The sequence below is a fragment of the Salmo salar genome, chromosome ssa17 (assembly GCF_905237065.1).
Source record: "Salmo salar chromosome ssa17, Ssal_v3.1, whole genome shotgun sequence".
Lineage (NCBI taxonomy): Eukaryota > Metazoa > Chordata > Actinopteri > Salmoniformes > Salmonidae > Salmo > Salmo salar.
Genome location: NC_059458.1, coordinates 79,040,904 through 79,065,103, shown reverse-complemented (window position 1 = coordinate 79,065,103; position 24,200 = coordinate 79,040,904). Strand labels below are relative to the sequence as shown.

General features: G+C 46.6%; 1 protein-coding gene across 1 annotated transcript in view; it reads left to right on the top strand.

Moving 5' to 3' along the window:
• Positions 1 to 10,258: 10,258 nt before the first annotated feature.
• LOC123728092 (repetitive proline-rich cell wall protein 2-like) overlaps positions 10,259 to 24,200 on the top strand; it is a 39,406-nt gene continuing 25,464 nt past the window's right edge. The window contains exons 1-2 of the mRNA XM_045698663.1: positions 10,259 to 10,273; positions 10,473 to 10,494. Of these exons, the coding sequence (XP_045554619.1) occupies positions 10,259 to 10,273; positions 10,473 to 10,494 (37 nt within the window). The remainder of the gene's footprint in view (positions 10,274 to 10,472; positions 10,495 to 24,200) is intronic.

The window sequence follows — 24,200 nt, the reverse complement described above, 5'->3', positions numbered from 1 at the left end:
CTTAAAGAAAGTCCACCTATTCAATTAAGTCCACTAGACTAGTAGCCTGATGGGAGATAGCTATCCAAACAGAATGCCAAGAAGAGGAGGGAGGGAGAGAGGACAGGTAGGGGAAGAACCACCCAGCTTCCATCAAAACCACCCAGCAGCCTCCATCAAAACCACCCAGCAGCCTCCATCAAAACCACCCAGCAGCCTCCATCAAAACCACCCAGCAGCCTCCATCAAAACCACCCAGCAGCCTCCATCAAAACCACCCAGCAGCCTCCATCAAAACTACCCAGCAGCCTCCATCAAAACTACCCAGCAGCCTCCATCAAAACTACCCAGCAGCCTCCATCAAAACCACCCAGCAGCCTCCATCAAACCACCCAGCAGCCTCCATCAAAACCACCCAGCAGCCTCCATCAAAACCACCCAGCAGCCTCCATCAAAACTACCCAGCAGCCTCCATCAAAACCACCCAGCAGCCTCCATCAAAACTACCCAGCAGCCTCCATCAAAACTACCCAGCAGCCTCCATCAAAACCACCTAGCAGCCTCCATCAAAACCACCCAGCAGCCTCCATCAAAACCACCCAGCAGCCTCCATCAAAACCACCCAGCAGCCTCCATCAAACTACCCAGCAGCCTCCATCAAAACCACCCAGCAGCCTCCATCAAACCACCCAGCAGACTCCATCAAAACCACCCAGCAGCCTCCATCAAAACCACCCAGCAGCCTCCATCAAAACTACCCAGCAGCCTCCATCAAAACTACCCAGCAGCCTCCATCAAAACCACCCAGCAGCCTCCATCAAAACTACCCAGCAGCCTCCATCAAAACTACCCAGCAGCCTCCATCAAAACTACCCAGCAGCCTCCATCAAAACTACCCAGCAGTCTCCATCAAAACCACCCAGCAGCCTCCATCAAAACCACCCAGCAGCCTCCATCAAAACCACCCAGCAGCCTCCATCAAAACTACCCAGCAGCCTCCATCAAAACCACCCAGCAGCCTCCATCAAAACCACCCAGCAGCCTCCATCAAAACCACCCAGCAGCCTCCATCAAAACCACCCAGCAGCCTCCGGCTAGGAGAGAGTAACGTCAACAACAAAATGAATTTGTCATCGTTGATAAAAATGGACGCGTGACCACAAGCCTATTAATCTCAGTCGTCACTGGCAGAATATTCTGTCTTGCAACATAAAACCTGACAGAAAAAATGTAGAATTTATTATCCTGAAAGGAGAGGGTCTAGGTGAGGTGGAACCTGAAAGGAGAGGGTCTAGGTGAGGTGGAATCTGAAAGGAGAGGGTCTAGGTGAGATGTAACCTGAAAGGAGAGGGTCTAGGTGAGGTGGAACTTGAAAGGAGAGGGTCTAGGTGAGGTGGAACCTGAAAGGAGAGGGTCTAGGTGAGGTGGAACCTGAAAGGAGAGGGTCTAGGTGAGGTGGAACCTGAAAGGAGAGGGTCTAGGTGAGGTGGAACCTGAAAGGAGAGTGTCTAGGTGAGGTGGAACCTGAAATGAGAGGGTGTAGGTGAGGTGGAACCTGAAAGGAGAGGGTCTAGGTGAGGTGGAACCTGAAAGGAGAAGGTCTAGGTGAGATGTAACCTGAAAGGAGAGGGTGTAGGTGAGGTGGAACCTGAAAGGAGAGGGTCTAGGTGAGGTGGAACCTGAAAGGAGAGGGTCTAGGTGAGGTGGAACCTGAAAGGAGAGGGTCTAGGTGAGGTGGAACCTGAAAGGAGAGGGTCTAGGTGAGGTGGAACCTGAAAGGAGAGGGTCTAGGTGAGGTGGAACCTGAAAGGAGAGGGTCTAGGTGAGGTGGAACCTGAAAGGAGAGGGTCTAGGTGAGGTGGAACCTGAAAGGAGAGGGTCTAGGTGAGGTCAGGTGTGTAATAATAAATGAACAGATGTCTTTCATGTGTTAGAAGCGTTATTATTCAGTCTATTCAAAAGCAGGCAAACCAGTAAAATATGGTTAACAATATTTGCATTCCCCGAGGGCTTGGACCAACCAACGAAAAACGCTCATTTTGAATTGAAATGCAGAGAGTGAAGGGTACACACAACTAACCTAAAGCGCTACCTCGTCCTTTTATGTCGGGTTAACATCTTAACCCCCTGGAACACACATTAAACACAGCTGTGTCTGTCTCTCCTCCATTCATCTGAATGGGTAACCGCTACAAACGATGGAATAACTAAAGGTGAGGAGGTCTAGCTATAATCTGAAGAGACAGTACTAGAACTGAGGTGATCTACTATAATCTGAAGAGACAGTACTAGAACTGAGGTGATCTGCTATAATCTGAAGAGACAGTACTAGAACTGAGGTGATCTGCTATAATCTGAAGAGACAGTACTAGAACTGAGGTGATCTACTATAATCTGAAGAGACAGTACTAGAACTGAGGTGATCTGCTATAATCTGAAGAGACAGTACTAGAACTGAGGTGATCTACTATAATCTGAAGAGACAGTACTAGAACTGAGGTGATCTGCTATAATCTGAAGAGACAGTACTAGAACTGAGGTGATCTGCTATAATCTGAAGAGACAGTACTAGAACTGAGGTGATCTACTATAATCTGAAGAGACAGTACTAGAACTGAGGTGATCTGCTATAATCTGAAGAGACAGTACTAGAACTGAGGTGATCTGCTATAATCTGAAGAGACAGTACTAGAACTGAGGTGATCTGCTATAATCTGAAGAGACAGTACTAGAACTGAGGTGATCTGCTATAATCTGAAGAGACAGTACTAGAACTGAGGTGATCTGCTATAATCTGAAGAGACAGTACTAGAACTGAGGTGATCTGCTATAATCTGAAGAGACAGTACTAGAACTGAGGTGATCTACTATAATCTGAAGAGACAGTACTAGAACTGAGGTGATCTATTATAATCTGAAGAGACAGTACTAGAACTGAGGAGGTCTACTATAATCTGAAGAGACAGTACTAGAACTGAGGAGGTCTACTATAATCTGAAGAGACAGTACTAGAACTGAGGTGATCTACTATAATCTGAAGAGACAGTACTAGAACTGAGGTGATCTGCTATAATCTGAAGAGACAGTACTAGAACTGAGGAGGTCTACTATAATCTGAAGAGACAGTACTAGAACTGAGGTGATCTGCTATAATCTGAAGAGACAGTACTAGAACTGAGGTGATCTACTATAATCTGAAGAGACAGTACTAGAACTGAGGTGATCTGCTATAATCTGAAGAGACAGTACTAGAACTGAGGTGATCTACTATAATCTGAAGAGACAGTACTAGAACTGAGGTGATCTACTATAATCTGAAGAGACAGTACTAGAACTGAGGTGATCTGCTATAATCTGAAGAGACAGTACTAGAACAGAGGTGATCTGCTATAATCTGAAGAGACAGTACTAGAACTGAGGTGATCTGCTATAATCTGAAGAGACAGTACTAGAACTGAGGTGATCTGCTATAATCTGAAGAGACAGTACTAGAACTGAGGTGATCTACTATAATCTGAAGAGACAGTACTAGAACTGAGGTGATCTACTATAATCTGAAGAGACAGTACTAGAACTGAGGTGATCTACTATAATCTGAAGAGACAGTACTAGAACTGAGGTGATCTACTATAATCTGAAGAGACAGTACTAGAACTGATGTGATCTAGGTATAGTGTGTGTGGAAAGTCGCTAGTTTGAATACTCGAGCTGACAAGGTGAACAATCTGTCGATGTGTCTTTGAGCCTTAACCCTCATTTCCTCCAGGAACACTGTACTACTATGGTTGACCCTGTAAAACAACACCTATCATACTACTATGACTGACCCTGTAAAACAACACCTATCATACTACTATGGCTGACCCTGTACAACAACACCTATCATACTACTATGGCTGACCCTGTAACACCTATCATACTCTGACCCTGTAAAACAACACCTATCATACTACTATGACTGACCCTGTAAAACAACACCTATCATACTACTATGGCTGACCCTGTAAAACAACACCTATCATACTACTATGGCTGACCCTGTAAAACAACACCTATCATACTACTATGGCTGTGTGACTGTGACCTCACCAGAGGAACTAGACCTTGGAGCAGAACAGGAAGTCATTTTTTAAAAGGCAACTAATACGTAACTATTCTATAACACGTTCTGCTGGAGTATAATGACTATCTGTCACGACAGTGGAGACATGCAGGGATGGTACTACAGCAGGCAGGCAGGCAGGCAGGCAGACACACACACACACACACACACACACACACACACACACACACACACACACACACACACACACACACACACACACACACACACACACACACACACAGGTTGGACTAATTTCTTCTCATTACTGTACCTTGCCGCATCAGAGAAGACAGATTTACAGATTTAAAAAAAAAAACTCCCATCTGCATACAGCAGACAGCGTTTGTGCGTCCCATATAATACCCTCCCTATGTAGGGCCCCTACGGTCCTGGTCAAAAGTAGTGCACTATAGAGGGAATAGGGCGCCATTTGGGACACATCCGTACTGTCACTAATTTGCACTTGAATTGAACCTGGGCACGTGAGTCGCACGTGAAGGAATAGAGAAGTCTCTTCTGGAGGGCGACAAAGAGAGTGGTGGAGGGAGAGAGTGGTGGAGGGGGTGGAGGGAGAGAGTGTTGGAGGGAGAGAGTGGTGGAGGGGTGGAGGGGGAGAGTGGTGGAGGGGGTGGAGAGAGAGAGTGTTGGAAGGAGAGAGTGGTGGAGGGGGTGGAGGGAGAGAGTGGTGGAGGGGATGGAGAGAGAGTGGTGGAGGGGGTGGAGGGAGAGAGTGATGGAGGGGTGGAGGGAGAGAGTGTTGGAGGGGGTGGAGAGAGAGTGTTAGAGGGAGAGAGTGGTGGAGGGGGTGGAGGGAGAGAGTGGTGGAGGGGATGGAGAGAGAGTGGTGGACGGGGTGGAGGGAGAGAGTGATGGAGGGGGTGGAGGGAGAGAGTGTTGGAGGGGGTGGAGAGAGAGTGTTGGAGGGAGAGAGTGGTGGAGGGGTGGAGGGAGAGAGTGGTGGAGGGGTGGAGGGGGAGAGTGGTGGAGGGAGAGTGGTGGAGGGGGTGGAGGGGGAGAGTGTTGGAGGGGTGGAGGGAGAGAGTGATGGAGGGAGAGAGTGATGGAGGGGGTGGAGAGAGTGATGGAGGGGGTGGAGGGAGATCCAAGATTCAGGGGTGGAGGGAGAGAGTGATGGAGGGAGAGAGAGAGTAGAGGGAGAGAGTGATGGAGGGGGTGGAGGGAGAGAGTGATGGAGGGGGTGGAGGGTGAGTGATGGAGGGGTGGAGGGGGTGGAGGGAGATCGAGATTTAGGGGTTGGAGGGAAAGAGTGATGAGGGGAGAGAGAGTGGAGGGAGAGAGAGAGTGAGTGATGGAGGGAGAGAGAGAGTGATGGAGGGGGTGGAGGGAGAGAGTGATGGAGGGAGAGAGAGAGTGATGGAGTGGGTGGAGGGAGAGAGTGATGGAGGGAGAGAGAGTGATGGAGGGAGAGAGTGAGTGAGGGAGAGAGGTGGAGGGAGAGAGAGAGTGATGGAGGGGGTGGAGGGAGAGAGCGATGGAGGGAGAGAGAGAGTGATGGAGGGGTGGAGGGAGAGAGAGAGTGTTGGAGGGAGAGAGAGTGATGGAGGGAGAGAGTGATGGAGGGAGAGAGGGTGGAGGGAGAGAGAGAGTGATGGAGGGGGTGGAGGGAGAGAGTGGTGGAGGGGTGAGGGAGAGAGTGGTGGAGGGGTGAGGGGAGAGAGAAGGTAGGCAAAGAGAGAGAGAAAAATCTAAAAGAGGATTACAAACCAGGAAGGATAATTGTGTACAATGGAAAGGACATTTGAAAACATAGCAGTGATTACATCCTGTCGCACATTTACAGACAATAATAGACTTTTCTACTGATCAGAACATGATGGAATTATAACACATAGATTCATAGAATACTAGTGGAGAATACTACTATAGAATACTACTACAGAATACTACTATAGAATACTACTGGAGAATACTACTATAGAATACTAGTGGAGAATACTACTATAGAATACTAGTGGAGAATACTACTATAGAATACTACTATAGAATACTAGTGGAGAATACTACTATAGAATACTAGTGGAGAATACTACTATAGAATACTACTATAGAATACTACTACAGAATACTACTATAGAATACTACTACAGAATACTACTATAGAATACTACTGGAGAATACTACTATAGAATACTACTATAGAATACTACTGGAGAATACTACTATAGAATACTAGTGGAGAATATTACTATAGAATACTACTATAGAATACTAGTGGAGAATACTACCATAGAATACTACTATAGAATACTACTCCTAGTCATACTACTATGGCTGACCCTGTAAAACAACACCTATCATACTACCATGGCTGACCCTGTAAAACAACACCTATCATACTACCATGGCTGACCCTGTAAAACAACACCTATCATACTACTATGGCTGACCCTGTACAAAAACACCTATCATACTACTATGGCTGACCATGTAAAACAACACCTATCATACTACTATGGCTGACCCTGTAAAACAACACCTATCATACTACCATGGCTGACCCTGTAAAACAACACCTATCATACTACTATGGCTGACCCTGTAAAACAACACCTATCATACTACTATGGCTGACCCTGTAAAACAACACCTATCATACTACTATGGCTGACCCTGTAAAACAACACCTATCATACTACTATGACTGACCCTGTAAAACAACACCTATCATACTACTATGGCTGACCCTGTAAAACAACACCTATCATACTACTATGGCTGACCCTGTACAACAACACCTATCATACTACTATGGCTGACCCTGTAAAACAACACCTATCATACTACTATGACTGACCCTGTAAAACAACACCTATCATACTACTATGGCTGACCCTGTAAAACAAGGTCTTGGAGTACCTGCTAAAGGACACTCCTCTCTCCTGCTATGGAACAGGTTGTCCATGTACCTGCTCATCAGAGCTTGGAGTACCTGCTAAAGGACACTCCTCTCTCCTGCTATGGAACAGGTTGTCCATGTACCTGCTCATCAGAGCTTGGAGTACCTGCTAAAGAAGGAGCCTTTCTGTCAACCTCAAACTTTCAGTCAATCTTCATGGTTCACTAAATAGTGAACCAATTTTTCTTCAGAAAAACTACAAGAGATAATATAAATAAGCTTCTGAAATGCAGGTATATTAGATATAAGATAAGATCATATATTTCTCAGAAAGAGCAACGGAGAAAATTATAAGAGGGCTATCTCCACTTTCTATGACTATAATTTATTCAGTGAAAGAGAAGCCATCTGGGGTATTCATCTCCTTAGTGTAACACACACACACACACACACACACACACACACACACACACACACACACACACACACACACACAATGACAAAAAGCTGTAGAAAGTCGAAGCGACGATGTGGGGAATGTGCGATGATGCCGTTTGAGGGATTTCAGGGCTTTCTAAACCAAACTATCATCTCAGTCAGAGGAAAAGAAATGCTTCATTCCAGAGGTTTATATCAATTCTGTGAATGTGTTGATGATAAAATTAACAAATGCCAGCAATACCATTAAGCAAAGCCTTTGAATGCCTTTTCAAACTGTGACATGTTGCCAGAAGATTCCAGAACTAAAAGACCAGGTAAAAACCTACATGATGATTCTAGAACTGAAACGGCTGTTCCACCTGCGGCAGGAGACGAGGAGCGCACAGGACTTTGCTCTGGAGTTCCGGACCTTGGCTGCTGGGGCGGTGTGGAACGACAGGGCCCTGATGGACCACTATCGTTGCAGCCTCCGGGAGGACGTCCGCCGGGAGCTAGCCTGTCAGGACACTACCCTCTCACTAGATGAACTTATTGACATGTCCGTTTGTCTCGACAACCTGCTGGCTGCCCACGGGCGTCCAGAACGGACCCTGTTGGTTCCACCTCCAGGCCCTCCAGCTCCCCATCCCTATGGAGCTAGGGGGGGCCGCATCGAGGGGGACCGGAGGAGGAGGCTCCTCCTGTACCCGGTGTGGTCTGAGAGGACACACTGCCGACCGGTGCTGGAGGAGCTCCTCTGGGAATCGGGATTGGCAGGCAGAGCACTCCTCGTTCACCCCAGGTGAGTAAGCACCAGCCTCACCCAGAGCTCCCTGTTGGCCATATGTTTGTGCTTATAACTTTTCCTGAGTTTTCTCCCTCTTTCCAGCATAAGGCGCTAGTCGATTCAGGCGCAGCTGGAAACTTTATGGATCGTGGGCTCGCATTAAGGCTAGGGATTCCCCTGGTGTCGTTGGACCAACCTTTCCCCGTGCACTCCTTAGATAGCCGACCATTAGGGTCAGGGCTGGTCAGGGAGGCCACGGTTCCACTGGACATGGTAACGCAGGGGGATCATGGGGAACGGATTAGTCTCTTCCTCATTGATTCGCCTCCGTTTCCAGTGGTGCTGGGGATTCCCTGGCTGGCCAATCACAATCCTGATATTGCATGGAGACAGGGGGCTCTCAGAGGGTGGTCAGAGGAGTGTTCAGGCAGGTGTAAAGGAGTTTCCATCGGTGCAACGACGGTGGAGAGTCCAGACCAGGTTTCCAGCGTGCGCATTCCCTCTGAATATGCCGATTTGGCTATCGCCTTCTGTAAGAAGAGGGCGACCCGATTACCACCTCATCGACGAGGGGATTGCGCGATAAACCTCCAGGTAAACGCTACACTTCCCAGGAGTCACGTGTACCCATTGTCACAAGAGGAAACGCTGGCTATGGAGACATATGTCACGGAATCTCTGAGACAGGGGTACATTCGGCCCTCCATGTCACCCGTCTCCTCGAGTTTCTTTTCCGTGAAGAAAAAGGAGGGAGGTCTGCGTCCGTGCATTGATTATCGAGGTCTAAATTCCATCACAGTAGGGTTTAGTTACCCGCTACCTCTCATCGCTACGGCGGTGGAATCATTTCACGGAGCGCGTTTTTTCACGAAACTGGACCTCAGGAGCGCGCACAATCTGGTGCGTATCCGGGGAGGAGACGAGTGGAAAACCGCGTTTAGTGCCACATCGGGCCACTATGAGTACCTCGTCATGCCGTATGGGTTAAAGAATGCTCCAGCCGTTTTTCAATCCTTTGTCGACGAGATTCTCAGGGACCTGCACGGGCAGGGTGTGGTGGTGTATATTGATGACATTCTGATCAATTCCGCCACATGCGCCGCGCATGTATCCCTGGTGCGCAAGGTGCTTGGGCGACTGCTGGAGCATGACCTGTACGTTAAGGCTGAGAAATGCTTGGTAGCACCGGTGGTATGGGAGGTGGACGCGGAGATCGAGCGGGCGTTACGGTTGGAACCTGCACCATCTCAGTGTCCAGCAGGTGCTCAGTACGTGCTGCTTGGTGTCCGTGATCGATTGATTCGATGGGCCCATAATCTCCCCTCTTCGGGTCACCCTGGGATTGAGAGGACAGTGCGGAGTCTTAGGGGAAAGTACTGGTGGCCCACATTGGCTAAGGACGTGCTGTTTTATGTCTCCTGCCTGCTCGGTGTGCGCTCAGAGCAAGGCTCCTCGACACCTGCCTAGAGGGAAATTACAGCCCCTCCCCGTTCCACAGCGGCCGTGGTCGCACTTGTCAGTGGACTTTCTCACCAACCTTCCCACATCTCAGGGAAACACCACAATCCTGGTCGTTGTGGATCGGTTCTCGAAGTCCTGCCGTCTCATCCCGTTGCCCGGTCTCCCTACAGCTCTGCAGACTGCGGAGGCTCTGTTTACCCATGTCTTCCGGCACTACGGGGTGCCCGAGGACATCGTTTCTGATCGGGGTCCCCAGTTCACGTCCAGAGTTTGGAGGGCGTTCATGGAACGGTTGAGGGTCTCGGTCAGCCTGACCTCGGGTTTCCACCCCGAGAGTAATGGGCAGGTGGGGAGAGTGAACCAAGAGGTGGGTAGGTTTCTACGGACGTATTGCCGGGACCGGCCCAGGGAGTGGGCGAGGTACGTCCCATGGGCAGAGGTAGCCCAAAACTCCCTCAGTCACTCAGTCACTCATCAACTAACATGTAACCGTTTCAGCGCATGTTGGGCTACCTGCCGGTCCTGGCTCCATGGCACCAGAGCCAGACCGAGGCTCCTGCGGTGGAGGAGTGGGTACAGCGCTCGAAGGACACTTGGAGAGCCGTCCAGGACGCATTAACAAAGGCGAGTGGACAGCAGAAGAAGAGCAATGACCAGCACCGCAGTGAGACCCCTGTGTTTGCACCAGGGGATCGAGTCTGGCTCTCAGCCTGAAACCTACCCCTCCGCCTGCCCTGCCGGAAGCTGGGGCCGCAGTGTGTAGGGCCGTTTAAAGTCCTGAGGAGGATAAACGAGGTGTGTTACCGGTTACAACTTCCATCTTACTACCGTATTAACCCCTCGTTTCATGTGTCTCTCCTTAGGTGGCTGGTCCTTTGCAGGAAGGTGAGGTGCCGGAGGTCTCTCCACCCTCTCTGGACATTGGGGATCCCCGGTGTATACGATATGCGCCATTCTGGACTCCAGACGTCGGGTGGGGGGCCTACAGTACCTAGTAGACTGGGAGGGGTACGGCGCGGAGGAGAGGTGCTGGGTACCAGTGAAGGACATTTTGGACCCCTCACTTCTGAGGGATTTCCACCGCCTTCATGGGGATCGCCCTGCGCCTCGTCCTCCGGGTCGCCCTCGAGGCGGGGGGGTACTGTCACGAATCCCACCAAAGGTGACTCCCCTGCCTGCTCGGGCGGCGCTCGGCGGTCGTCGTCGCCGGCCTACTAGCCACCGCTGATCCCTTTTTCCTTTTCTGTTTGTAATGTCTTATTGGTTGCACCTGTTCCCTATTGTGTGTCTTGATTTGTGTTTATTTAAGCCTGCTTAGCCCGCCCAGGTTTGTGCGGGATTATTTTGCTGTCAGTGTGTTTTTTGAATGTGCTGGCTATTTGCCTTATATTCTCTCTCCGGACTGTGTGCCCGTTGTTCTGGGTTGGTCATTTTGTTCACGCGCCCGTTTGTGTTGGCGTTGACCGTTTTTGTGCCGGGAAGAATAAAGGACATTATACCTTACCTCTGCTCTCTGCGCCTGACTCCTACCACCACTCCTAGCATCTCGTGATGATTCTAGAACTAAAACACCATGTTAAAACCTACATGATGATTCTAGAACTGAAACACCATGTTAAAACCTACATGATGATTCTAGAACTGAAACACCATGTTATAACCTACATGATGATTCTAGAACTGAAACACCATGTTAAAACCTACATGATGATTCTAGAACTAAAACACCATGTTAAAACCTACATGATGATTCTAGAACTAAAACACCATGTTAAAACCTACATGATGATTCTAGAACTGAAACACCATGTTAAAACCTACATGATGATTCTAGAACTAAAACACCATGTTATAACCTACATGATGATTCTAGAACTGAAACACCAGGTTAAAACCTACATGATGATTCTAGAACTGAAACACCATGTTAAAACCTACATGATGATTCTAGAACTAAAACACCATGTTATAACCTACATGATGATTCTAGAACTGAAACACCATGTTAAAACCTACATGATGATTCTAGAACTGAAACACCATGTTAAAACCTACATGATGATTCTAGAACTGAAACACCATGTTAAAACCTACATGATGATTCTAGAACTGAAACACCATGTTAAAACCTACATGATGATTCTAGAACTGAAACACCATGTTAAAACCTACATGATGATTCTAGAACTGAAACAACATGTCAAAACCTACATGATGATTCTAGAACTGAAACACCATGTTAAAACCTACATGATGATTCTAGAATTGAAACAACATGTCAAAACCTACATGATGATTCTAGAACTTAAACACCATGTTAAAACCTACATGATGATTCTAGAATTGAAACAACATGTCAAAACCTACATGATGATTCTAGAACTTAAACACCATGTTAAAACCTACATGATGATTCTAGAACTGAAACACCAGGTTAAAACCTACATGATGATTCTAGAACTGAAACACCAGATAAAAACCTACATGATGATTCTAGAACTGAAACACCAGATAAAAACCTACATGATGATTCTAGAACTAAAACACCATGTTAAAACCTACATGATGATTCTAGAACTGAAACACCATGTTAAAACCTACATGATGATTCTAGAACTAAAACACCATGTTATAACCTACATGATGATTCTAGAACTGAAACAACATGTCAAAACCTACATGATGATTCTAGAACTGAAACACCATGTTAAAACCTACATGATGATTCTAGAACTGAAACACCATGTTAAAACCTACATGATGATTCTAGAACTAAAACACCATGTTAAAACCTACATGATGATTCTAGAACTGAAACACCATGTTAAAACCTACATGATGATTCTAGAACTTAAACACCATGTTAAAACCTACATGATGATTCTAGAACTGAAACACCATGTTATAACCTACATGATGATTCTAGAACTGAAACACCATGTTAAAACCTACATGATGATTCCAGAACTAAAACACCATGTTAAAACCTACATGATGATTCTAGAACTAAAACACCATGTTATAACCTACATGATGATTCTAGAACTGAAACACCATGTTAAAACCTACATGATGATTCCAGAACTAAAACACCATGTTAAAACCTACATGATGATTCTAGAACTAAAACACCATGTTAAAACCTACATGATGATTCTAGAACTAAAACACCATGTTAAAACCTACATGATGATTCTAGAACTGAAACACCATGTTAAAACCTACATGATGATTCTAGAACTGAAACACCATGTTAAAACCTACATGATGATTCTAGAACTGAAACACCAGATAAAAACCTACATGATGATTCTAGAACTGAAACACCATGTTAAAACCTACATGATGATTCTAGAACTGAAACACCATGTTATAACCTACATGATGATTCTAGAACTGAAACACCAGATAAAAACCTACATGATGATTCTAGAACTGAAACACCATGTTATAACCTACATGATGATTCTAGAACTAAAACACCATGTTAAAACCTACATGATGATTCTAGAACTGAAACTACATGTCAAAACCAGGTAAAAACCTACATCACCATTTGCATCACCACCACCACCATCATCACCACCACCATCATCATCATCAACAGCAAAGTCAGAGTACACAGCTGGCCCAAGGCCCAGGTAGATGTGATGATGTTGTGGAATAAGCATTCTTGCCTTGTGTTGTTTACAAGTGTTGATGTGACATCCAAAATGCCATCTTGATTCACGTTATCCCTGCGTGCTGCTGGAATAAAGGAGTCGGCCATGACAGATGAGCCAGCGCAGACTGCATATTGATGTTATTCCTTAGACAGGTAAAGCCTTGTGTTGACCCTAGAGCTGTCAGAAGAAGACCAGACACACTGATCCCAGATCAGCCTTTCAGCTGTCACTTTACACACAGACCTTTCTGAAGGCATCGGAGATGAGGAATCAGCTGTAAAATGCGAGGCCGGTATCTCCTATTGCTGATGTGTGGAGAGAGGACAACAACAACCAGAATCAGTCACTACTGAGGAGTGAAGAAGTAACCTTGTGTGGCCAAAGGCCAGACGCCATCGTTACCAGGGAAACAGCAGGACATACATCATCAAGCCACATGCCCACTCAGCTGACCGCATCATCATTTATCCCTCCTTCCTAAAAAGAGAAAAAGAAAGACAGAGAGAGAGAGAGAGAGAGAGAGAGAGAGAGAGAGAGAGAGAGAGAGAGAGAGGGAGAGAGAGGACAGAGAGAGAGAGAGAGAGAGAGAGAGAGAGAGAGAGAGAGAGAGAGAGAGAGAGAGAGAGAGAGAGACAGAGAGAGAGAGAGAGAGAGAGACCGACCAGCCGTGATAAACAAGTGATTCCTCCTCTAATAAATCTGGTGCTCAGCATTCTGTGACCTGGGTAATGGATTCCAATTTGCTGCTTTTTGTCACTAAGAGTCATTTACATCGCATGCAATCATTTACATCCCGCATTGCAGTGGTGCTCAGCTGCTTGGGGCTCACCTAGCCAGGTCTGGATGGCTCTCATTAACCCTAATGATCAGAACCATGACTGTCCAACTGGTGCATGAAATCAGACCTGACTAGCTGACCACCACAACACATCACACATGGATTACAGATAATATCTGCTGACATTACACAGCAGTTTGATCAACTGTAGAGAGAGAGAAGAGAGAGATAGAGGGCCTCAGTCAGTCTACCTGGTGATGGATGTGGTCTGTAGAGGGCCTCAGTCAGTCTACCTGGTGATGGATGTGGTCTGTAGAGGGCCTCAGTCAGTCTACCTGGTGATGGATGTGGTCTGTAGAGGGCCTCAGTCAGTCTACCTGGTGATGGATGTGGTCTGTAGAGGGCCTCAGTCAGTCTACCTGGTGATGGATGTGGTCTGTAGAGGGCCTCAGTCAGTCTGCCTGGTGATGGATGTGGTCTGTAGAGGACCTCAGTCAGTCTACCTGGTGATGGATGTGGTCTGTAGAGGGCCTCAGTCAGTCTACCTGTTGATGGATGTGGTCTGTAGAGGGCCTCAGTCAGTCTACCTGGTGATGGATGTGGTCTGTAGAGGACCTCAGTCAGTCTACCTGGTGATGGATGTGGTCTGTAGAGGGCCTCAGTCAGTCTACCTGGTGATGGATGTGGTCTGTAGAGGGCCTCAGTCAGTCTACCTGGTGATGGATGTGGTCTGTAGAGGACCTCAGTCAGTCTGCCTGGTGATGGATGTGGTCTGTAGAGGGCCTCAGTCAGTCTACCTGGTGATGGATGTGGTCTGTAGAGGACCTCAGTCAGTCTACCTGGTGATGGATGTGGTCTGTAGAGGGCCTCAGTCAGTCTACCTGGTGATGGATGTGGTCTGTAGAGGGCCTCAGTCAGTCAGTCTACCTGGTGATGGATGTGGTCTGTAGAGGGCCTCAGTCAGTCTACCTGGTGATGGATGTGGTCTGTAGAGGGCCTCAGTCAGTCTACCTGGTGATGGATGTGGTCTGTAGAGGGCCTCAGTCAGTCTACCTGGTGATGGATGTGGTCTGTAGAGGGCCTCAGTCAGTCTACCTGGTGATGGATGTGGTAGAGGTGAGGGCCTCAGTCAGTCAGTCTACCTGGTGATGGATGTGTGTAGAGGTGAGGGCCTCAGTCAGTCAGTCTACCTGGTGATGGATGTGGTAGGGGTGAGGGCCTCAGTCAGTCAGTCTACCTGGTGATGGATGTGGTCTGTAGAGGGGCTCAGTCAGTCAGTCTACCTGGTGATGGATGTCGTCTGTAGAGGGGCTCAGTCAGTCAGTCTACCTGGTGATGTATGTGGTAGAGGTGAGGGCCTCAGTCAGTCAGTCTACCTGGTGATGGATGTGGTAGAGGTGAGGGCCTCAGTCAGTCTACCTGGTGATGGATGTGGTCTGTAGAGGGCCTCAGTCAGCCAGTCTACCTGGTGATGGATGTGGTCTGTAGAGGACCTCAGTCAGTCTACCTGGTGATGGATGTGGTCTAGGTGAGGGACCTCAGTCAGTCTACCTGGTGATGGATGTGGTCTGTAGAGGGCCTCAGTCAGTCTACCTGGTGATGGATGTGGTCTGTAGAGGGCCTCAGTCAGTCTACCTGGTGATGGATGTGGTCTGTAGAGGACCTCAGTCAGTCTACCTGGTGATGGATGTGGTCTGTAGAGGGCCTCAGTCAGTCTACCTGGTGATGGATGTGGTCTGTAGAGGGCCTCAGTCAGTCTACCTGGTGATGGATGTGGTCTGTAGAGGGCCTCAGTCAGTCTACCTGGTGATGGATGTGGTCTGTAGAGGACCTCAGTCAGTCTGCCTGGTGATGGATGTGGTCTGTAGAGGGCCTCAGTCAGTCATACCTGGTGATGGATTTGGTCTGTAGAGGACCTCAGTCAGTCAGTCTACCTGGTGATGGATGTGGTAGAGGTGAGGGCCTCAGTCAGTCAGTCTACCTGGTGATGGATGTGGTAGAGGTGAGGACCTCAGTCAGTCAGTCTACCTGGTGATGGATGTGGTAGAGGTGAGGACCTCAGTCAGTCAGTCTACCTGGTGATGGATGTGGTCTGTAGAGGACCTCAGTCAGTCTACCTGGTGATGGATGTGGTAGAGGTGAGGACCTCAGTCAGGCAGTCTGCCTGGTGATGGATGTGGTCTGTAGAGGGCCTCAGTCAGTCTACCTGGTGATGGATGTGGTCTGTAGAGGACCTCAGTCAGTCTACCTGGTGATGGATGTGGTAGAGGTGAGGACCTCAGTCAGTCAGTCTACCTGGTGATGGATGTGGTAGAGGTGAGGGCCTCAGTCAGTCAGTCTACCTGGTGATGGATTTGGTAGAGGTGAGGGCCTCAGTCAGTCAGTCTACCTGGTGATGGATGTCGTCTGTAGAGGGGCTCAGTCATCATCTAGATTGATGCTGTTCATCTTCAGTTAATCACTAATAGTCCTGATGTCATCAGTAGAGTCCCAGACCATAGTTACCTCTGATTTCATCAGTAGAGTCCCAGACCATAGTTAACTCTGATGTCATCAGTAGAATCCCAGACCATAGTTACCTCTGATTTCATCAGTAGAGTCCCAGACCATAGTTAACTCTGATGTCATCAGTAGAATCCCAGACCATAGTTACCTCTGATTTCATCAGTAGAGTCCCAGACCATAGTTACCTCTGATGTCATCAGTAGAGTCCCAGACCATAGTTAACTCTGATGTCATCAGTAGAATCCCAGACCATAGTTACCTCTGATTTCATCAGTAGAGTCCCAGACCATAGTTACCTCTGATTTCATCAGTAGAGTCCCAGACCATAGTTAACTCTGATGTCATCAGTAGAATCCCAGACCATAGTTACCTCTGATTTCATCAGTAGAGTCCCAGACCATAGTTACCTCTGATTTCATCAGTAGAGTCCCAGACCATAGTTACCTCTGATGTCATCAGTAGAGTTCCAGACCATAGCTACCTCTGATGTCATGAAACGGTCATGTAGGCCTTATTTATAATTTTTACATCAGGCTAACTAGCTATGTTCAGACGTGTGTGTGTGTGTGTGTGTGTGTGTGTGTGTGTGTGTGTGTGTGTGTGTGTGTGTGTGTGTGTGTGTGTGTGTGTGTGTGTGTGTGCTGGACATTAGAATAGCATTGGCAACCAGAGCAAAATAAAACTCTAGACCACCTTTACTCCACACACAGAGATGCATACAAAGCTCTCCCTCGCCCTCCATTTGGCAAATCTGACCATAATTCTATCCTCCTGATTCCTGCTTACAAGCAAAAACTAAAGCAGGAAGTACCAGTGACTCGCTCAATACAGAAGTGATCAGGTAACTTGGATGCTACGCTACATGACTGTTTTGCTAGCACAGACTGGTATATGTTCCGGGATTCATCCAATGGCATTGAGGAGTACACCACATCAGTCATCGGCTTCATCAATAAGTGCATCGACGACATCATCCCCACAGTGACCGTACGTACATATCCCAACCAGAAGCCATGGATTACAGGCAACACCCACATCGAACTAAAGGCTAGAGCTGCCGCTTTCCGGGAGCGGGATACTAATCCGGACGCTTATAAGAAATCCCGCAATGCCCTCAGACGAACCATCAAACAAGCAAAGCGTTGTCACAACATCGACGGAAGGTGGCGCTCCTCCTCGCCCGGGCGGCACTCGTCGTCGTCGGCCTATTAGCTGCCACCGATCCTCTTTTATTTTCTGTTGGTCAGGTCTAGTTTAGTTGGCACCTGTTTAGTATTAGTTCATTAGTGGGGGAGGGTTATTTAGTCGTTCTGTGTAGGTTTGTTCTTTGTGAGTGATTCATTTTTGTCATGTGTTTGTTCTGAGGTTCATGTGTTTTTTCCCTCTGCCAGTGGGTTTTGTGGCAGCGTGTTTTGGGCTGCGTCCCTACGCTGCACGCAGGGCTGTTGTTTGGGCACTTGTGTTGCTTTGCCCTGCCTTACCTGTTTTCTTGGCAACGTGTGGATTATTTGACTTCGACCCTCCTGCTTCCTTGAGCACACTGACAAGCGTCAATACAGGATTAAGATTGAATCCTACTACACCGGCTCTGATGCTCGTTGGATGTGGCAGGGCTTGAAAACTATTACAGACTACAAAGGGAAACCCAGATGCGAGCTGCACAGACGAGCTAAATGCCTTTATGCTCACTTCGAGGCAAGCTACACTGTAGCATGCATGAGAGCACCAGCTGTTCTGGACGACTGTGATAACGCTCTCTGTATCCGATGTGAGCAAGACATTTAAACTGGTCAACATTCCCAAAGCTGTGGGGCCAGACCGATCACCAGGATGTGTACTCAAAGCATGCGCGGACCAACTGGCAAGTGTCTTCAAAGACATTTTCAACCTCTCCCTGACCGAGTCTGTAATACCTACATATTTCATGCAGACCACCATAGTCCCTGTGCCCAAGGAAGCAAAGGTAACCTGCCTAAATGATTACCGCCCTGTAGCACTCACGTCAGTAGCCATGAAGTGCTTTAAAAGGCAGGTCATGGCTCACATCAACAGCATCCTCTCGGATACCCTAGACCCACTCCAATTCGCATACCGCCCCAACAGATCCACAGATGATGCAATCTCAATCGCACTCCATACTGCCCTTTCTCACCTGGACAAAAGGAACACCTATGTGAGAATGCTGTTCATTGACTACAGCTCAGCCGTTCAACACCATAGTGCCCATGAATCCCATCACTAAGCTAACAACCCTGGGACTAAACACCTCCCTCTGCAACTGGATCCTGGACTCCCTGATGGGCCGCCCCCAGGTGGTATGGGTAGGCAACAACACGCCTGCCACGTTGATCCTCAACACTGGGGCCCCTCCGGGTTGTACTTAGTCCCCTCCTGTACTCCCCTGTTCACCCACGACTGCGTGGCCAAACATGACTCCAACACCGTCATTAAGTTTGCTGACGACACAACAGTGGTCGGCCTGATCACCGACAACAATGAGACAGCTTATAGGGGAGGAGGTCAGAGACCTGGCAGTGTGGTGCCAGGACAACAACCTACTACCTACTATCTACTATCTACTACCTACTATCTCCTACCTACTATCTACTATCTACTACCTACTATCTCCTACCTACTATCTACTACCTACTATCTCCTACCTACTACCTACTATCTACTATCTCCTACCTACTATCTACTATCTACCATCTACTATCTCCCTACCTACTATCTCCCTATCTACTATCTACTACCTACTATCTACTACCTACTATCTCCTACCTACTATGTACTACCTACTATCTACTATCTCCCTACCTACTATCTCCTACCTACCTACCCTACTACCTACTACCTCTACTATCTCCTACCACTACCTACTATCTACTATCTCCCTACCTACTACCTACTATCTACTACCTCCCACTACCTACTACCTACTATCTACTACCTACTATCTCCTACCTACTACCACTACCCACTATCTACTACCTACTATCTACTACCTACTATCTACTACCTACTATCTACTATCTACTATCTTACTACCTACTATCTACTACCTACTATCTACTACCTACTATCTACTATCTACTACCTACTATCTACTATCTCCTACCTTCAGGGTTCTGACTTGGCTTTGTCACACATGGTTTGACCTCAGACAGGGAGCAGAGAAGGATTCAGGCCAGATAGAGATTATTTCAGTTCCATGGAATCCTTTCAGGGCTACACAATGGCCCAGCAAATGAAACTCAATCTTATTACACAACCAGTTCCTTACTGAAGTGTTGAATGTGGTTATCTTGCCAGTCACATGAGCACAGCACAGAAAGACAGTCCTGTGAGAGATGAAGAAAGACAACGAAGAATGACAATTCCAGTTGGAAATGAAAACCGAGCTGAATACCAATCCCAACGCCACCACACACACACACACACACACACACACACACACACACACCACACACACACACACACACACACACACACACACACACACACACACACACACACACACACACACACACACACACACACACACACACACACACACACTCACACACACACACACACACACACACACACACACACACACACACACACACACACACACACACACACACACACACACACACACACACACACACACACACACACACACACACACACACACACACACACACACACACACACACACACACACACACACACACACACACACACACACACACACACACACACACACACACACACACACACACACACACACACACTCTCCATGGTCTCCAATGTAAATCTATTCAAATCAAGAAGCCCAGAGGACATGTTTGTAAATGACTTGTTTAGTGGTTCCATGTTATTTTCATTAGGTCATTTTAAATGCATGATTATATTAATTACAGCTGTAACTAATCACCTCAGAGTATCCTCTCCGTGCTGAGTCTCTTTAATCCCCAGCAGCCAGTCTACCTTCCTCTGCTGGAAGACTACTTTCACCTCTTTAAATCAATCTCTACTTTTTACCCCTCCAGATGTTTATTTTTTACTCCTTCAATTTGTACTCTTTTTTTGACAGACTTTATCCAAACATTAACTTGGTGTTATGTAGTGTAGTATGTATATCTCTCTCAGGTGACTGTTCTGGATCATCTTCAACCTGAAGGGAACAGTGTTACTGAATACAGTGTGGTTAGTCTCAGCTATAGATTACACTCTATCTATTAGTCTATACTTCAGGTGACTGTTCTGGATCATCTTCAACCTGAAGGGAACAGTGTTACTGAATACAGTGTGGTTAGTCTCAGCTATAGATTACACTCTATCTATTAGTCTATACTTCAGGTGACTGTTCTGGATCATCTTCAACCTGAAGGGAACAGTGTTACTGAATACAGTGTGGTTAGTCTCAGCTATAGATTACACTCTATCTATTAGTCTATACTTCAGGTGACTGTTCTGGATCATCTTCAACCTGAAGGGAACAGTGTTACTGAATACAGTGTGGTTAGTCTCAGCTATAGATTACACTCTATCTATTAGTCTATACTTCAGGTGACTGTTCTGGATCATCTTCAACCTGAAGGGAACAGTGTTACTGAATACAGTGTGGTTAGTCTCAGCTATAGATTACACTCTATCTATTAGTCTATACTTCAGGTGACTGTTCTGGATCATCTTCAACCTGAAGGGAACAGTGTTACTGAATACAGTGTGGTTAGTCTCAGCTATAGATTACACTCTATCTATTAGTCTATACTTCAGGTGACTGTTCTGGATCATCTTCAACCTGAAGGGAACAGTGTTACTGAATACAGTGTGGTTAGTCTCAGCTATAGATTACACTCTATCTATTAGTCTATACTTCAGGTGACTGTTCTGGATCATCTTCAACCTGAAGGGAACAGTGTTACTGAATACAGTGTGGTTAGTCTCAGCTATAGATTACACTCTATCTATTAGTCTATACTTCAGGTGACTGTTCTGGATCATCTTCAACCTGAAGGGAACAGTGTTTGGTTACTGAAGATCAGAACGAGCTGCAATAAATACTCAAACATGACACGTTTAATCTCCATCTCTTCATTCAAAGACTCAGTCATGGACACTCTTACTGACAGTTGTGGCTGCTTTGTGTGATGTATTGTTGTCTCTACCTTCTTGACCTTTGTGCTGTTGTCTGTGCCCAATAATGTTTGCTACCATGTTCGTTGTCATTGTCATCCTCCATACATAAACAAATCTCTCTCTCTCTCTCTCTTGTCTCTCTCTCTCTCTCTCTCTCTCTCTCTCTCTCTCTCTCTCTCTCTCTCTCTCTCTCTCTCTCTCTCTCTCTCTCTCTCTCTCTCTCTCTCTCTCTCTCTCTCTCTCTCTCTCTCTCTCTCTCTCTCTCTCTCTCTCTCTCTCGTGTGTTTTCCAAAGCAGAAGGCCACCCACCCACACACCATTATACAGACAGTCATTTGTACCATCATCATTCTACCATCATTACTGTTTTCATCTGTTTAGGCTAGATGGTGTTCCCCTGGCAGTTAGCACATCAACACCAATCCTACCACTACTTCCTCTCTGATCTCTGTCTCTCATCCTCCATACATCCATCTTCCTCTCTGATCTCTGTCTCTCATCCTCCATACATAAACATCCATCTTCCTCTCTGATCTCTGTCTCTCATCCTCCATACATAAACATCCATCTTCCTCTCTGATCTCTGTCTCTCATCCTCCATACATAAACATCCATCTTCCTCTCTGATCTCTGTCTCTCATCCTCCATACATAAACATCCATCTTCCTCTCTGATCTCTGTCTCTCATCCTCCATACATAAACATCCATCTTCCTCTCTGATCTCTGTCTCTCATCCTCCATACATAAACATCCATCTTCCTCTCTGATCTCTGTCTCTCATCCTCCATACATAAACATCCATCTTCCTCTCTGATCTCTGTCTCTCATCCTCCATACATAAACATCCATCTTCCTCTCTGATCTCTGTCTCTCATCCTCCATACATAAACATCCATCTTCCTCTCTGATCTCTGTCTCTCATCCTCCATACATAAACATCCATCTTCCTCTCTGATCTCTGTCTCTCATCCTCCATAAATAAACATCCATCTTCCTCTCTGATCTCTGTCTCTCATCCTCCATACATAAACATCCATCTTCCTCTCTGATCTCTGTCTCTCATCCTCCATACATAAACATCCATCTTCCTCTCTGATCTCTGTCTCTCATCCTCCATACATAAACATCCATCTTCCTCTCTGATCTCTGTCTCTCATCCTCCATACATAAACATCCATCTTCCTCTCTGATCTCTGTCTCTCATCCTCCATACATAAACATCCATCTTCCTCTCTGATCTCTGTCTCTCATCCTCCATACATAAACATCCATCTTCCTCTCTGATCTCTGTCTCTCATCCTCCATACATAAACATCCATCTTCCTCTCTGATCTCTGTCTCTCATCCTCCATACATAAACATCCATCTTCCTCTCTGATCTCTGTCTCTCATCCTCCATACATAAACATCCATCTTCCTCTCTGATCTCTGTCTCTCATCCTCCATACATAAACATCCATCTTCCTCTCTGATCTCTGTCTCTCATCCTCCATACATCCATCTTCCTCTCTGATCTCTGTCTCTCATCCTCCATACATAAACATCCATCTTCCTCTCTGATCTCTGTCTCTCATCCTCCATACATAAACATCCATCTTCCTCTCTGATCTCTGTCTCTCATCCTCCATACATAAACATCCATCTTCCTCTCTGATCTCTGTCTCTCATCCTCCATACATAAACATCCATCTTCCTCTCTGATCTCTGTCTCTCATCCTCCATACATAAACATCCATCTTCCTCTCTGATCACTGTCTCTCATCCTCCATACATAAACATCCATCTTCCTCTCTGATCTCTGTCTCTCATCCTCCATACATAAACATCCATCTTCCTCTCTGATCTCTGTCTCTCATCCTCCATACATACCATCTTCCTCTCTGATCTCTGTCTCTCATCCTCCATACATAAACATCCATCTTCCTCTCTGATCTCTGTCTCTCATCCTCCATACATAAACATCCATCTTCCTCTCTGATCTCTGTCTCTCATCCTCCATACATAAACATCCATCTTCCTCTCTGATCTCTGTCTCTCATCCTCCATACATAAACATCCATCTTCCTCTCTGATCTCTGTCTCTCATCCTCCATACATAAACATCCATCTTCCTCTCTGATCTCTGTCTCTCATCCTCCATACATAAACATCCATCTTCCTCTCTGATCTCTGTCTCTCATCCTCCATACATAAACATCCATCTTCCTCTCTGATCTCTGTCTCTCATCCTCCATACATAAACATCCATCTTCCTCTCTGATCTCTGTCTCTCATCCTCCATACATAAACATCCATCTTCCTCTCTGATCTCTGTCTCTCATCCTCCATACATAAACATCCATCTTCCTCTCTGATCTCTGTCTCTCATCCTCCATACATAAACATCCATCTTCCTCTCTGATCACTGTCTCTCATCCTCCATAAATAAACATCCATCTTCCTCTCTGATCTCTGTCTCTCATCCTCCATACATAAACATCCATCTTCCTCTCTGATCTCTGTCTCTCATCCTCCA